General features: G+C 43.5%; 2 protein-coding genes across 2 annotated transcripts; both read right to left on the bottom strand.

The window, feature by feature from the left end:
- Window positions 1-866: 866 nt before the first annotated feature.
- On the bottom strand, window positions 867-3,752 carry LOC137593227 (actin, non-muscle 6.2-like). The gene is made up of 8 exons (XM_068311898.1): window positions 3,627-3,752; window positions 3,420-3,548; window positions 3,158-3,268; window positions 2,991-3,075; window positions 1,702-1,863; window positions 1,436-1,627; window positions 1,154-1,335; window positions 867-1,029 (listed from the first exon to the last, which is right to left on the bottom strand). Exons 1-8 carry the CDS (start codon window positions 3,747-3,749, stop codon window positions 886-888), a joined length of 1,128 nt encoding a protein of 375 aa, XP_068167999.1. The 5' UTR covers window positions 3,750-3,752; the 3' UTR covers window positions 867-885.
- A 4,827-nt stretch (window positions 3,753-8,579) lies between these two features.
- Window positions 8,580-12,538, bottom strand: LOC137593202 (actin, non-muscle 6.2-like). Its single transcript, XM_068311862.1, has 9 exons — window positions 12,381-12,538; window positions 11,292-11,416; window positions 11,083-11,211; window positions 10,774-10,884; window positions 10,607-10,691; window positions 10,144-10,305; window positions 9,878-10,069; window positions 9,591-9,772; window positions 8,580-9,360 (listed from the first exon to the last, which is right to left on the bottom strand). The coding sequence occupies exons 1-9, from the start codon at window positions 12,517-12,519 to the stop codon at window positions 9,217-9,219; spliced, it is 1,269 nt and encodes a 422-aa protein (XP_068167963.1). The 5' UTR covers window positions 12,520-12,538; the 3' UTR covers window positions 8,580-9,216.
- Between the last annotated feature and the right edge of the window lie 3,355 nt (window positions 12,539-15,893).

The following is a 15,893-nucleotide window of genomic DNA, read 5'->3' as shown; positions in this document are numbered from 1 at the left end:
CAAAATTAGAGTTAAGACAGAAAAACCCAAACTTCCAAACCAATAATTCCAGACAATAAAACAGTGCAGTGAACATGAGACTACATTCTTTCATCATGACATACTTTACAAACAGCTCTGGTTGAGTCACAGCAGGAATTGAATACTGACAATTTGCAAAAATTTCAATGAATCAATTTCTCAGAAACATCTGCATATAGAAACTTAGTGCTTTAACAATTGTTCCAGGGATTGGTTTTGATTTAGTCCAGAAATTCAGATTGCTCAAGTTTGAATGACGATGGCTTTGGCAGAGATAGATTCCGAGTATTCACAATAGTGAAATAAAAGTCTGAATGTAGTGGGTCTTACTTTTATTTTCCTATTCCACTACTGCACAGAAGTGATGCATACTAGATCCACATATCACTGCCAAAACCCCAACATCCATTGTTTTGACCCAATGCTCCACCCCCCAATGAAACTTGTCTGGATCCATAGCAACATTTAGAAGATAGACCTCAATGGATAAAACTACTGACGAACCAACCAACTGCAAGAGGAGAAGAGAATGTCACTTTAACCATGAGTCTGTATTATAGTCATGAGAACACTCAGACATCCAACACCAAATCACTGTAAAGGAAGTTAAGAAAAGGAAGGTGTGCCAAATTTCATGACGTTTCTGGTCCAGCCTCTTCAAATCAAACACTGCTAGCAATGACACTGAGGTGGAGCTGTTGCCGCTCTTCTCCTTTCCTATTTTGCAGCTCTTGTCCCTAAACTGATCAGTTAGTTGTTATACAATTTGTTTCGTCATCGTACGTTTTCTGCAACACCAGTTCCTGGATACAAGATCCAGTTGGGCATCATCAATGGACAGAGTCATCTCCAAAGGGAAACTTTCTAGAAGCACTTCCTGTGGACGATGGAGGGACCGGACTCATCGTACTCCTGCTTGTTGATCCACATCTGCTGGAAGGTGGACAGGGAAGCCAGGATGGAGCCGCCGATCCAGACGGAGTACTTCCTCTCTGGGGGAGCAATGATCTGGGGGACAGGAAAGTGGGGGCAAGTGAGCACCGATGCTTCAAGTCCAAATATAAACTATGAGCTACTAGATCTGATTTTTGTCATACCAAAATATTTGATAAAAAATAAAATTTAAACCCACCTTGATTTTCATGGTGGGTGGAGCCAGGGCACTGATCTCCTTCTGCATACGGTCGGCGATACTGGGAAACATGGTGGTGCCGCCAGACAGCACGGTGTTGGCATGCAGGTCTTTACGGATGTCCACATCACACTTCATGATGCTGTTGTAGGTCGTCTCGTGGATGCCATCAGACTCCATTCCTGAAGACGCAGATGGAACAAGACCTCATGATGACCAATCAGTTGAATAAAAACAATGAAAATCTTCCATGAGACTTAAGTATCTGCCCGAGTTACCCACCCAGGAACGAGGGCTGGAAGAGCGCCTCAGGGCAGCGGAACCTCTCGTTGCCGATGGTGATGACCTGTCCGTCAGGAAGTTCGTAGCTCTTCTCCAGGGAGGAAGAACTAGCTGCTGTCTGCATTTCCTGCTCGAAGTCCAGAGCCGCGTAGCTGAGCTTCTCCTTGATGTCACGCACGATCTCACGCTCAGCTAGACTTAAGACATACAAGTTAGAACCACAAAATAGAAAAGAACTGGATTGCCTTTGGACCATCAAACTCCACCTGTGGTGGTGAAGCTGTAGCCTCTCTCTGTCAGGATCTTCATCAGGTAGTCGGTCAGATCTCTGCCAGCCAGATCCAGACGGAGGATGGCGTGAGGAAGAGCGTAGCCCTCATAGATGGGTACGGTGTGGGTGACACCATCTCCAGAGTCCATCACAATACCTGTAGGAAGAGAAACACTGATCCTCATTTCATCAAGCTCTACGCTGAACTTCTGTTAACAGTCACTTGTTGATGCTGCAACTCTGAATGATCAAGGCACAGGTGAATGTCAAACAAATTGATGCTCCCAAAAGTAAAAAGCAACTTGCACAGAATGTGATGATTTCATGTTCTGTATGTTGAAGGCATTCAATGGAATCATTTAGAATTATTTTTCATTTCAAATAAACATCGAATCCTGAATCCAACACGTCATGTCCGCCAGTAGAGAAGAAGATCCTGAGGCCAAAGCCATTAGTCAACACACCAAAGTCCTGTGACAAGACACTGTGGAAGTCAACACTGATCTCTGCAACATCCCAGAAGGGATCAAAGGCATCACCATGAAGTTGGAGAGAATGTCCAACCCAATCTAAGCCTATGGAGCGGAACGTTTTGTGGTGGCCAATGGCAAACCATCTATCAATTCCTACCAAGTCCAGAAGGTAGAACTACTCAGGGAGATGCGAGTGCGAGGGAAGGCCCACAGGCAGAGGGTCAGGGACCTAACCAGGGCTCCTGAGATGGTTCCGATCTGGTTCTTGAAGTGCGCTAATGGCATCTAGAAAGTGAACCTGGGATGCTGGGACTCACTGCTAAAACCCTGGACGTGTTGTGGGCTGATCAGCCAAACATCCATGAATGAGTGCGCCCACTTGACAACCCGCCATCACGCATTTGAACCCCCCAGTCTCATCTGTGTGGTATTAAAAATAAACGTGTTTGACCATCTTTCTATTCTATACAGTACTCCCTCACTTGTTCGTGCTTCAAGACGTACAGCTTCACTACTAGTCGGTAGTCACATGATACCGTACGCGCATGCTATTGGCTGACAGCGTCCGCAAGTGCGCTGCGTTCTGAGACATGCGTAATTCCGTTTTTTCATGGATGGTCCTGGAACACATTAACCACGAGTAACAAGGGATCACTGTATAGAAAATCAGCCGCATGTAGTCAAAAGTAGAGAATACAAACAAATATTGTACATTACTACATTATATTTGTACTTCTAGACTTGGACTTTGTTTAAACCTTTACATGAATGGTCCTGTATGTTCAGGTGTTGGACAGGTTGGAGGTCTCACCTGTGGTACGACCAGAGGCGTACAGCGACAGGACGGCCTGGATGGCCACATACATGGCAGGACTGTTGAAGGTCTCAAACATGATCTGGATCAGACAGATGACAGGTGTCACTGGAGAACATATCAACTTCAGACCTCCAGTCACTATAAACCAGTGGTGAACACACCTGGGTCATCTTCTCCCTGTTGGCTTTGGGGTTGAGGGGAGCCTCGGTCAGCAGGACAGGATGCTCCTCAGGAGCGACACGGAGCTCGTTGTAGAAGGTGTGATGCCAGATCTGCAGGAGAAGAGATCATATAATCAGTAAGCTCCTGACCAGACTTCAATGGAAAGGTGGAGGAACGAACCAGAAATCCAGTGAGGATACGAGCAGCTGGAGATGAAAGTTAGCGAATGATAAACTATCTCCACCAACATGTAAATGTCACCTTCTCCATGTCGTCCCAGTTGGTGACGATGCCGTGTTCGATGGGGTACTTCAGGGACAGGATGCCCCTCTTGCTCTGGGCCTCGTCTCCTACGTAGCTGTCCTTCTGTCCCATTCCAACCATCACACCCTGCACACAAACGCAGCGTTACGGTCACTCTTCACCTTCATACATCCTTTCCGGTGAGGACACACGACGTCTCCGCACCTGGTGCCTGGGGCGACCCACGATGGATGGGAACACGGCACGGGGGGCATCGTCTCCACCGAATCCGGCTTTGCACATGCCAGAGCCGTTGTCAATAACGAGATCAGCAACTTCATCATCCATGTCTGACAGGAAACAGCAAGTCATTTGATTATTCTTCAGCGGAACCTGATGTGACACCCCTGAAACACCTTATCATTGTCAGCTTTGTTTCTAATGTCTCACCACCCAAGGGAACGGGGGGTGACGCAAGCTGGCTGGCAGTTGGTTCATGTTCTGCTTGAACATCACTCCAGGTTCCTTTTGACCCAAGAACGAGTCGGATCCGTTCCAAGAACGACACTTGTTCTTCTTTGACTAATATAAGATGATTTTCTCAAAAACAGACACTCCGATCTCATTGTTGATTCAGTTTATTTTGAGGTTATGGTCAATATTTTCAAATCCCCTAAACAGACGTAAATATTGGGGCATCAACATTTTTATTATTTCAGAGTTTTAAAACTTGTCCAGTATTAGGAAATCTGATTTTATAGAGTCAGAGAGGTTATTTAAAAGCTTTCAAACGTCACCTGGGTGACATCATCTTAGTGAACTTGAGCTATAAATATCTTAACTGTTCAAAATAAAAGATAAGACATCAGGAAATTGCATCCTACCTGAGCAGGTGAGTGTCAAGAGAGTGTGGGTGGAGTCTCGCGTGTGTCTCTGCTCCGGTTGTCAAACGCAGCAGCTGCACCTGAACACAGCAGTTCTATTAACGCTCTGCTGTGGCGCTTTGGTGATGTTATCCATAAAAGGTAACATGATCTGAATTAGTGCTCTAATTGGTCCAGGTGTGTAAGATGAGGGCAGATCAATCACATCACACTCTGATTGGTTGGCACTGTCATCTGCCAGGGGGAAGAGCTAGAGAACCGGTTCGAGGTAATGTATTCCAGTGTCCCAAGATTCTAGGAGAGCCGTGATTGGCCCATCACAGCAGATGGTACAGATGTGTATCTGTGGAGGTGAGAAGTTCTTCTTCATGTTCTGGTATGCAAATTATGTGCAAAACTTTTAATGTCTGTGTGGCGTTCAATGACTAAAAAGAAAAGAGTTGTAATAAATAACTTTTCAACCTGAAACTCATGAACAGGAATATGTTTCATTTAGTGTAAAATGCAGACAGGCCTACACATTTCTGTTATAAATTTAATAAAACTGTGGGAATTTAAATTAATTTTGGAGAAGTTCGAACAAATCAAAAAGGTAGACGTGAAAGTTGGAGGCTGTGTTCAAACTGGATCAGCTGTTAGTGATAAAGAATAAGAAAAGTTTTCTTTTCAGTCAAACTGATTGAGTCAAAGACTGATTTAAAATTTTAAAAAATTAATTATACAAATTTCAGCATTTAACACCATAAATTTTCATTTATTTGGATGAATTTACTGTCAAATAAAACTTAAACCAGACCCGGTCACACTTTTCACCACAGCCAGGATTTAGATATGTAAAAGGCGGTTCTATTCACCTTTTTTAATTATTATTATCATCATAATCACCATCGATCCATCCATCCATCCAACCATCCATCCATCAATCTTCTTGTAGATGAGACAGCTGTAATCTTCTTATCTTCAGCTGCCTTTTGGATCACGAGACTTGCTGGAGTCTATCCCAGCTCGCTATGGGTAAGAGGTTGGGTACACCCCAGGTGAAACACCAGCTCATTGCAGGGCCACATCGAAGGCAGACAGCCTGACCCTCCCACCTATTGACGAGTTCTGACGACTAGTTCACCTAAGCTGCATGTTTTTGGTGATGGTGATGGTAGGAAGCTGGAGAACCCAGACAGAACCTACTGCCACATGAGAACATAAAAACCCCATGTAGAAAAGCCCCAGGTCCATTCGAACCCATCATCAGTGTTGTGCAGCGGTGGTCACTTACAGATGTTTACTTTAAAAATGGTCGTGATTTAATAAATGTTTTCATAGCTATTGTGAGTTTGAATGATCTTACCCAGAATGAGTAGAGTATGACCAAACACGAAGCACGAAATGGTTGTTAATTCATGTCAACGGCATTCATATGTAAATCCATCCCAGCTCTCAGAACACTTCTGACAGATCAGAGACTTTTGCGTGTTCACACGTTTCTGATGGAAGTTGATTTAAAACGATGACATTTCTGTCAGGAGGAGGTCTCCGTGTTTCCAGCTACGTGTGTGTGGCATCACTGAGGGGATGTAGAGAAGGACATTAGGTGCCTCTCTACATCTTTTAGTATATTTTTACATTATAAGACAGTTTTATAGTTGTTCCCTCTGTGCTCTGATGGTTTATAATGTCAGACAGTCGACAGCCTCAACAAAACCTGCTTCTGAATACTACTGGGCTTGAAATCGAGGTGTTCCTATCATTGTCTCCACACCCTGAACCTGTACAAACATGTTTCCTAATCATAGCTGTTTTACATCAGTTTTAAAGATGTAAAACAGCTCCTTTTTAACCAAACCAAATCAAATTTTATGTACTGTATATAGTGCCAAATCATAACAGTCATCTCATAGACTTTGCATACAGAGCTGGTCTAATCCTATCTCTGAAACATACGTACAGAAACCCCACAGAATCCTCCAGGATCCTCTTCCCATTTTTAGGTGTAACTCCACTGACTACATTTTTTTGAATTACCCAATTCTCATTGTCTGACTTCAGGAGGCGGTTCCATCCAGGTGTGACCACACCCTCTAAGTGTCAGACGGAGGTTTCTTCTTCATATGTCCTTCTATGGACTTCATTACAGCCGAAGGTCCTCCTAATGACACATGGGCTCCTGCAATAACAGCAAACAACAACAAAAATAATAATAATAATAATAATAATAATAATAATAATAATATGCACCAAACTCTCAAACCCGAAATTCCTGACAGCGAAGGTAATAGAATAAACTCCAATCTCCGCATCCCGACCTATAATTGTTGTCTTTTTGCCTCAGGTTGTCAGACGCACTAAACTCTCCTTCCCTGTTTAATTTCTGTGTTGGGATGGTAATCTATGGCAGCAGGCGAGGCCCACAGTAACTGGATTGGTCTACATTTTTTTCAGCGTAAATGAAACAGCCATTGAATGGAATGACTCCCATGTAGTGGACAAAGTGGGGAATTACATAAGAATGAAAAACGAAAACTCGTAATTTAAATTGAACACAATAATGGAAATATAAAATCATTTTTTAGAATGTTCTTCAACTTTTTATTGTTGTTATGATTTATTTGTTCCATTCTTCCGGGTTGTCAGAAGGGGAGGGGAACACCCGTGCAATAGACTCGCAGGTTTCAGGGAAAACAAAGAGAAATTTCAGTGGTTAATCACTTTGAGGCTCGTATGTTTAAGCTAGGTTATTTAAAAGTTGTTTAATTTGATTTAAGCTGCTCAAAAATGTAAAATATCCTGCTCATGTTCTCCAGTGTTAGTTTGTTTGGATTTTTAAAGTTAAAAATTTATTTTACGACCTTTTCAGTCATTGTCCTGTTCCAGCAAAGCTGCCACTGTATGGGTGTTAGATGTGCCCTGCGTTGCTCCTTACAGGTCCTTTTTGACATTACATTTGTTGTGCTTTTTTTTTCTTAGAAATTTAAGGATGGAGGTTCAGCTGATTGTGCGTGTGTCAAAAGTGTGCTATTTACACAGTCTGTTCTATTTGCACATTCTGTCGTTAATCAAACTTTTCAATGGATGACACCCAGGATGGTTTGGATGCTGTGGTTCAGGAAGGTGAAAGTAAAGCACTCCACATTTTTAATTTAGTCAGGCCTTCACAGGTACCCAGAGCTGCCACCTTCCTTACCGTCTAGAGTTTTTGGAACTGAAGTGGGCTATATACAACAAATTTGGCAACTGGCTGAAAGAACACACCTTCATTATTTCAACAGACAATCTACTAACATACATTTTCACGAAACCTGAATATGTTGCATGTGAGCAAAGATGGGTAGCCACTCAGTCACCGTACAACTTCAGCATCATTAAGAGCATTGTGGTGATGCTTTGACTCCTATAAATGGTGCTTTGTTCAAAATCGTGTCCTCCAAAGGCTCATGGATAAGCTGTATGAAGCATTATTTGTTGGAAGAGTTGCCAAAAGTCCAAAAATGTGTCGTGCAAGGTGTAAAGAATTCACCACAGAATATGGAGTAATGCCCTTACATCAGTGGCAAAGTGTCTGATGTCTCACCTGGCAATGTTGGGTGGGAGCAAGACCCCAAAGAAAGAGTGGTACCTCTGCTTGCCTCAAACCCTGAGAAGGTTATCCCATCTGGTCAAAACTCATCTCCAAAACTGAGCCCTTCCACTCATTGGACAAATATTTTGCCCACCAGCAGCTGCGATCTTATTCTTTCACTACCCAGAGCTTATGACCATAAGTGTAATAATGTAGAATGAGTTGTAAATTGAGAATTTTGGTTTCCAGCTCAACTTCCTCTTCATCACAGTAGATTGTTTAAACTTTTCTGAAGAAAGGACCTGTCTCGTTTGCTTCATGGAATACAAAACATATAGCCTATCATCTGATATGACGACAAAGTCTGTCACAATCCTGATGACAAGTGCACGTATGGATATTCTTATGTTTGAACATGGTGTTGGTAATCGACAAAGTGTGCCTAGACCCTAATTTTTATGGAGCCTAGTTTTTATTTTATTTTTTTGTATATGGTTTAGTGATGATGGTATTGGCAGAGATACCTTCAAAGTGCTTTTTCATCTGTAAAATTGAACATGAGATTCAGAAGGTCATGCATTCACACGTGACACCAAAGTATTCTAAAAACAGACTTTTTTTTTTTTTGGAAAAGGAGGGTGTGTAACAACTGTTCTGGGGTGGATTTAGGTCTAGGATCCAAATCAAACACTCTCTGGCAGTTAAGTCCGCATTAATCTTTTATAGCATTACTCAACAATCAGTAAACACAGAACAAGACAAACGGAGTCTAGGTAGGGCAAAAACAAGCTCGTAGTCAGAGACAGAAAGCCTAAGTATAATCCAAAGAAGGGACAAAATGGGCACTTTGTACTAGGCAGGGTCAAAATCCGGAAGGTGGAAATGCACCGCTGGAAAGTCACACATCAGAGACAATGAACAACCTGGCAGAGACTGCATGGTTGAGATCAGTGTAAAAAGAGGGTTTATTGATGACAAGAGGTAGCTGTGGCAACAGATGAGAGTTGGTTTGATAAAGGCGTGCTTGACAACCAGATGAGGAGAAGTGAGACCAGTTGAAAAGTACTGAGATTTGGCTTTTAGTGATGTAAAATGTGACAAGGTGTCCCACAGGGAGACTAAAATGTAGCCAAAGGTTTCACGAGGTGAGCTTCATATGACAGATTGGGATGTTTGTGGAAATTTCTTGACATCTAGTTGAACATGAGACAAGGAAAAAGATCCGCGACAGCTTGTTACCACCTTGAAACACTTAGCAATGAAACTCGGGTGTAGCAGCTGCCTGTATTCTCCTTTAATATTTTATTGCTCTTGCAGCACCAGTAAAAACAGCGGTTCCGGGAGACAGGATCCAGTTGGGTGTCCAAAGGGGAACTTTCTAGAAGCACTTCCTGTGGACGATGGAGGGACCGGACTCATCGTACTCCTGCTTGCTGATCCACATCTGCTGGAAGGTGGACAGGGAAGCCAGGATGGAGCCACCGATCCAGACGGAGTATTTTCTCTCTGGGGGAGCGATGATCTGGAGGAAAGAAAGGGAAACTTAGCACTGAAGTCGAAATACAAACTTGTGTGGTAGGCAACATTTCCAACTTGTGGCATCATGCCTCAGTTTCATTTCAATGAACAAAGATGGTGAAAACAGCAGTCTTTGTATTGCATGTTATACTGAAATGGAAGTTTAATAACGACATTTTTGTAATGGTTTAAACAAGTTTAAGCATGATGCTGCATTAGGGAATTAATACGCACCTTTATTTTCATGGTGGGTGGAGCCAGGGCACTGATCTCCTTCTGCATACGGTCGGCGATACCGGGGAACATGGTGGTGCCACCGGACAGCACGGTGTTGGCATACAGGTCTTTACGGATGTCCACGTCACACTTCATGATGCTGTTGTAGGTCGTCTCATGAATGCCAGGAGACTCCATTCCTGAAGATGCAGGTGGAGCAAGACATCATTTCATGCCAGCTTTAGGGTTGGAACCAATAAGTGAAATAACACTACAATGAAAAGGAGACTGCCCAAGTTACCCACCCAGGAATGCAGGCTGGAAGAGCGCCTCAGGGCAGCGGAACCTCTCGTTGCCGATGGTGATGACCTGTCCATCAGGAAGCTCGTAGCTCTTCTCCAGGGAGGAAGAACTAGCTGCTGTCTGCATTTCCTGCTCGAAGTCCAGAGCCACGTAGCTGAGCTTCTCCTTAATGTCACGCACAATCTCACGCTCAGCTAGAGTTAAGACATACAAGTTAGAACCGCAAAATAGAAAATAACTGAATTCCCTTTGGACCATCAAACTCCACCTGTGGTGGTGAAGCTGTAGCCTCTCTCTGTCAGGATCTTCATCATGTAGTCGGTCAGATCTCTGCCAGCCAGATCCAGACGGAGGATGGCGTGAGGAAGAGCGTAGCCCTCATAGATGGGTACGGTGTGGGAGACACCATCTCCAGAGTCCATCACAATACCTGTAGGAAGAGAAACACTGATCACTATCAAGCTCTAAGCTACAGTTCTACATATAGCCCCTAGGTTGTGCTCCAAAACAGCTTAACACTGCTTTTCTTTCAAATGAAATTTTCACTGAGTGGAGATTCTCTGCCTATCAATGATCCAGGATGATAAAATAAAGGCTGGGAGATGTAAGTAAATCAAAGTTTTTACTCGACCATCAAGTGTAAAGTAACATGAAGATCCATGTCTTCAAATATTAAGTTCATCAAAACTGTCCTACATATGTTCAGGTGTTGGACAGGTTGGAGGTCTCACCTGTGGTACGACCAGAGGCGTACAGCGACAGGACGGCCTGGATGGCCACATACATGGCAGGACTGTTGAAGGTCTCAAACATGATCTGGATCAGACAGATGACAGGTGTCACCAGAGAACATATCAACTTCAGACCTCCAGTCACAATAAACCAGTGGTGAACACACCTGTGTCATCTTCTCCCTGTTGGCTTTGGGGTTGAGGGGAGCCTCGGTCAGCAGGACAGGATGTTCCTCGGGAGCAACACGGAGCTCGTTGTAGAAGGTGTGATGCCAGATCTGCAGGACAGGAGAGGGGATCATATAATCAGTAAGCTCCTGACCAGACTTCAATAGAAAGGTGGAGGAACGATGCAGAACCCCAGTGAGGATACGAGCCACTCGAGCTGCAAGCCAGAAATCTGGCTTGCAGCCCTAGTTCCACCACGATCAAAAGTTAGTGATTGAGAAATATCTCCACCAACATGTAAATGTCACCTTCTCCATGTCGTCCCAGTTGGTGACGATGCCGTGTTCGATGGGGTACTTCAGGGACAGGATGCCTCTCTTGCTCTGGGCCTCGTCTCCCACGTAGCTGTCCTTCTGTCCCATTCCAACCATCACACCCTGCACACAAACCCATCGTTATGATCACTCTTCACCTTCATACATTTTTTCCAGTGAGGACACACTTGATGTCTCCATACCTGGTGTCTGGGGCGACCCACGATTGATGGGAACACGGCACGGGGGGCATCGTCTCCGGCAAATCCGGCTTTGCACATGCCAGAGCCGTTGTCAACAACGAGAGCAGCAACATCGTCATCCATGTCTGAAGGGAAATAAGTCATGTGATTATTCTCAGCAGAAGACAACGTGACACCCTTGAAACATCTCATCACTGTCACACCAAACAATCCTGTGTTTTCTAGCAGGAACTGACCGTTCCATTTCTCACCACCAAAAGGAACGAGGAGTGATGCAAGTTGGCTGGCAGCGGGTTCATGTTCTGCTTGAGCATCACTCCAGGTTCCTCTTGAGCTGGTAGAGAATTGAATGAAGAACGTATAAGAACTGTTCCAAGAACTCCAGTTCTTTGTCTGATTGGTCTTGACGTTTTGTTTGTTCCTCCGAGTTTGAACCTCTTCCTCCAGTTTAGTTTAATTCACGCCTCCAACCTTGTGGAATGACTGAGGCAGATCAGATCACTCCTGTTCTGCAGGTGGAAATTGCGAAATAATGTTGTCACAGAGATCTGAAGAAGCGACTAACGTTTGGTTCCAGGAAGAGGAAGCAGGACTGAGGAGGAGGAGGAGCCACCGCTCCTTGACAAAAAAAAAAAACAGATCCAAGGAATTTCTTTCATTTGCTAGCAGATCTTTGAAGTAAAGGTGTGGTTTTTATATAATGCAGTTTAGTGGGTAATCCTCTCTTTGTGAGCTATTTGGTGACGGGATCTCATGAATCTCATTTCTTTGTACATATTTGAGTTTTTGTTCACCATATTTATCGGAGAGGATCTCATTGCTGATTCAGTTTTTAAACTGAAGGCTTAACTGCTGGTTAAGACTTTTTTTCTGTTAGGTTAATCAATATTTTTGCAAGATTAGACCTGTAAATCCTAACTTTTATAAATCAGTTACACAGATGTAAATATTGGTGCAACAAGGCTTGATTTGCTCAAGTCAGAGAGGTCGTTTAAAAGATCTAAAAGCGTCACCTGGGTGACATCATTCTGGTGAACATGAGCTAAGTGTGTAATTTAAAAGTGAAAGCAACAGGAAACTGCATCCTACCTGAGCAGGTGAGTGTCAAGAGTGTGTGGCTGAAGTCTTGCTGGTGTGTCTCTGCTCCGGTCGTCAAGTGCAGCAAAGGGACTTGAACCGCAGCAGTTGTATTGACGCTCCTTTTTGGCTCTTCGTTGCCATTGTCCATAAAAGGCAACGTTCTCTGAACTTGAACTCTGATTGGTCCAGGTGAGCGGGTGATTCATTGGTATCTGTCAGCATGAGATACAGAACCGGTTCTTGAGGTGTCCCAGTGTTGGCAAAAATTCTGTTGGTGGAGAGCCGCGATTGGTCCGTCATACCGGAAGCTGGATCAGAGACTGTACAAGATGTGCTCCCCATAGTCTAAAACTGCAAAGTAAGAAAAAAGTTTTCCTTGTAAGTCAGTTGGATGATCACCAGTTGTGTTGATGTTGTGCACCGGTTGGATATTTCCAGATGTTTAGAGAGAAAATCGCTTCTTTTCGTTTGGTGACTGTTTTTGTTTGTCACTCGGTTGGTGACTTCCCACCACTGAGGAAACGCGAGGACGATGCTACCTTATGATATTCAAAATATTTTTCTTCAATAACTGTTTTGAGTGTGCGTGATCCTACCCAGAATGAATAAATAGAGTATGACCAAACATAATGTACGACGTGGTTGTTAATTCATGCCAACGACATTCATATGTAAATCCATCCCAGCTCTCAGAACAGGTTGATCCGGCCCTGACCTGCCGACTGCTCTCCCTCCTACCTTTTTTTCTCTTTCACATTTTCACTTTTACCTTGATTCTTTTTCTGATTGTTGGTTTTTCTTCTTATATCTTTCTTTTCTTCCACTCCACTTCTTAAAACGGACTGTTTTGAGGTCATGGTGCAATCAGTGTTATATTTCATTTGCTGCTCTTGCAGCAGAATGCTAACCTGTTGACTTGTGCTAACACCCTGCTAACACCCTGAAGTCGGTTTCAGCATTACATCACTGACAGCGTTTGTTGACAGTCCTGCTCCTGACAGATCAGAGACTTTTGACATGTTCACACGTCTCTGATGGAATGATTTCAACGATGATATTTCTGTCAACAGGAGGTCTCCATGTTTCCAGCTACGTGTGTCCGGCGTCACTGAAGGGATGAAGAGAGGCACCGGAAGGACATCAGGACGACGAGTGGACATTAAATTGCAGATTCAATCATTTTCTACCGTTCATTTCGCTTTTCTTTAGTATATTTTTACATCCTAAGACAGTTTTAGTTGTTCCCTCTGTGCTCAGATGGTTTATAATATCAGACAGTCGATACCTTCAACAAAAGCTGACTGTAAATAGTTCTACTGGGCTCTAAATTGAGGTGTTCCAGTCATTTTTTTCCACGCCTTGAACCTGTACAGACATGTTCCTTAATGACAGCTGCCCTGAGCTCCTCCATCAGCAAACTTTTTTTTAAAGACTCCTTTTTAGGAAACAACATTAACGTCCCTTGCCTTTTTACATCCAGTGCAAAAAAACAATTCTTTATTACCTGATTCTCCTTTTCCGATTTGAGGAGGCAGTCCTCTCCAGGTGTGACCGCACCCCTTGAGTGTCAGACTGAAGTGTCTCCTTCTAGAGTCCTTCTATGGACTTCTTTCCACACAAGAGCTCCTGCAGAGGGGAGTAACGGGAAAGTTCTGCACTGAGTTTCAGTCCGGATCACTTGCAGCTTTGCAGTTGGGCAGAGTCAACATTGTCTGCATTCCCCGGCTGGTTTGGGCTTGTTTAGGGAGACTGTTTGCTAGATTAACCACTGACTGATTAACATGTTGCACCAAGAGGACAAGAAGCTGTGGAAGCCGGACAAATGTCCCAACGAATGAGGCTCCTGTATATTCTTGTGTGTCAATTCTTGCTAGTCTACTTCCACACGCAGCGCAGTGAGCTCCTCTGAGATGTTATCCATCTTGCAGTTAAATTTATTAATAACCACAGTCTGTATCCACTACCCGGCCCATCACACCTAACAAGGCAGTCTGCCAATTTTTTCGATACACCAGAGTGAAACTAAGTCTTACAAGCAGAAGCCCTCTTGACATAAATCCAAGCTGATACTGGAATTGACTCACGATGGTCCTTAGATTTAACAATTTACCAAAAAAATGTTAATCTGCACGAATGGTAGGAGAAAACAGACTGGCTCAGAAAGAGCACTTGATGACAATATAGATGGTCAGTGCAGAGACAATCCTAACAATCGGAGCAGCCACTCAGCTGGGTGCGGAAGCTGACCTTGGCGCACTGTAACGAACAAGTCCAGGCCGATATTCGATGCTGGGGGATGTGTCCATTTGATTCACTCTTCATCTTCAGAGCAATGTTACTTTTATATTGCAAACTATCTTGCGGAGAGATATGATAGCAGCCCTGACCTGAGCCTACCAACAAACATGCAGTGAGTTAGCGTACCAGCAGTAAAAACTGAGACCTCCCCATCATCCATGATCATTTACACCTGTGCTGATATAGATTTACCCTCCATGGCAACCTACATTGTCACCCAGTGACACTTCAGGTGTCTGAAAATACTAAAAACATAATTAATGGCTCCTACAGTCCTGACAAAGTTTCCTGAACAGGAGGCTTGGTGAAATCTTTCACAAAACAAAGATGACGTGCGGTGGTATATCATTCACACTGAATGCTATATTTGCCAGTTGGCAAGCTAACGTTAGTAATGCTTCAGGCTAACAATATGGTCTTTTAGCAATTTCTTTCGGCTTTCAATGAGAGTGGACACATTCCTCCGTGGTGAGGCTGTAATGTGCTCTGTGCCAGGAAGTAGGAATGTGGGGAGCCAGGTAGGACAATAGAGAGGACTGAATTGGCTATGTTTGTCGAATCCAAGGCCATCTTTTCCCCTATTCTGGCACCCCCCAATGTTATCAGCCAGCAGCTGATTACAAGAAATTGAGATTTGAACGTGATCTGGACCAAGGACTTCCAACAGAACACACATACAGCTCATGATTATTGGACTTTAGACATAACTTGTACACACATCTCTCTGCTTTAGCCGTCATGCGATTGGTAAACTGGTCTGTGGAATAACGAAGGTTGGGGACCACTGCCACAGATTAGGCTAACATCTCTCATATTAAACTAATGTTTGGATTTTTACAACATTGGCCTTTGGTTGATTGAAAAAGGTGCACCAAGGACAAGGAGACGATTTAATCTAGGTACATGCTAGTGCTAACATACAGTGGAACTAAGATTTAACAAATGGACTACTCATTTTTTAATCGTTTCAGTATTGCCTTCTGTTGTGTATATTTAGTAATACAAAGGTGTAATACTGCAGTATCTTTGATTACTTTTAGAATCCTTTGAAGAAAAGATGAAAGTAAAATATTGGCCGAGTAGACGTGTGTACCCTTGTGGAGAGCATCAATTGGAAGCACGAGACAAATCCATGAAACCAAGTTATTTTACTTGAACCCTGAGTCCATAATACAAAACATTACCCGAGTCATGACAGCACACAGATACCTGACATGAAATTAC

Source organism: Antennarius striatus, chromosome 3 (genome assembly GCF_040054535.1).
Source record: "Antennarius striatus isolate MH-2024 chromosome 3, ASM4005453v1, whole genome shotgun sequence".
NCBI classification, from domain to species: Eukaryota; Metazoa; Chordata; class Actinopteri; order Lophiiformes; family Antennariidae; genus Antennarius; species Antennarius striatus.
Note: the sequence above shows the minus strand (reverse complement) of the source record. Positions and strands in the feature narration are given on the sequence as shown.

Coding starts and splice junctions, on each gene's coding strand:
- LOC137593202 (XM_068311862.1), bottom strand. CDS start 12,519: ATGGACAATGGCAACGAAGAGCCAAAAAGGAGCGTCAATACAACTGCT. Junction 11,212..11,291: donor TGGGTCGCCCCAGACACCAG/GTATGGAGACAT, acceptor GTTTGTGTGCAG/GGTGTGATGGTTGGAATGGG. Junction 10,885..11,082: donor ACTGGGACGACATGGAGAAG/GTGACATTTACA, acceptor CCTGTCCTGCAG/ATCTGGCATCACACCTTCTA.
- LOC137593227 (XM_068311898.1), bottom strand. CDS start 3,749: ATGGATGATGAAGTTGCTGATCTCGTTATTGACAACGGCTCTGGCATG. Junction 1,864..2,990: donor CGCCTCTGGTCGTACCACAG/GTGAGACCTCCA, acceptor CTCTTCCTACAG/GTATTGTGATGGACTCTGGA. Junction 1,336..1,435: donor CTTCCAGCCCTCGTTCCTGG/GTGGGTAACTCG, acceptor CTGCGTCTTCAG/GAATGGAGTCTGATGGCATC.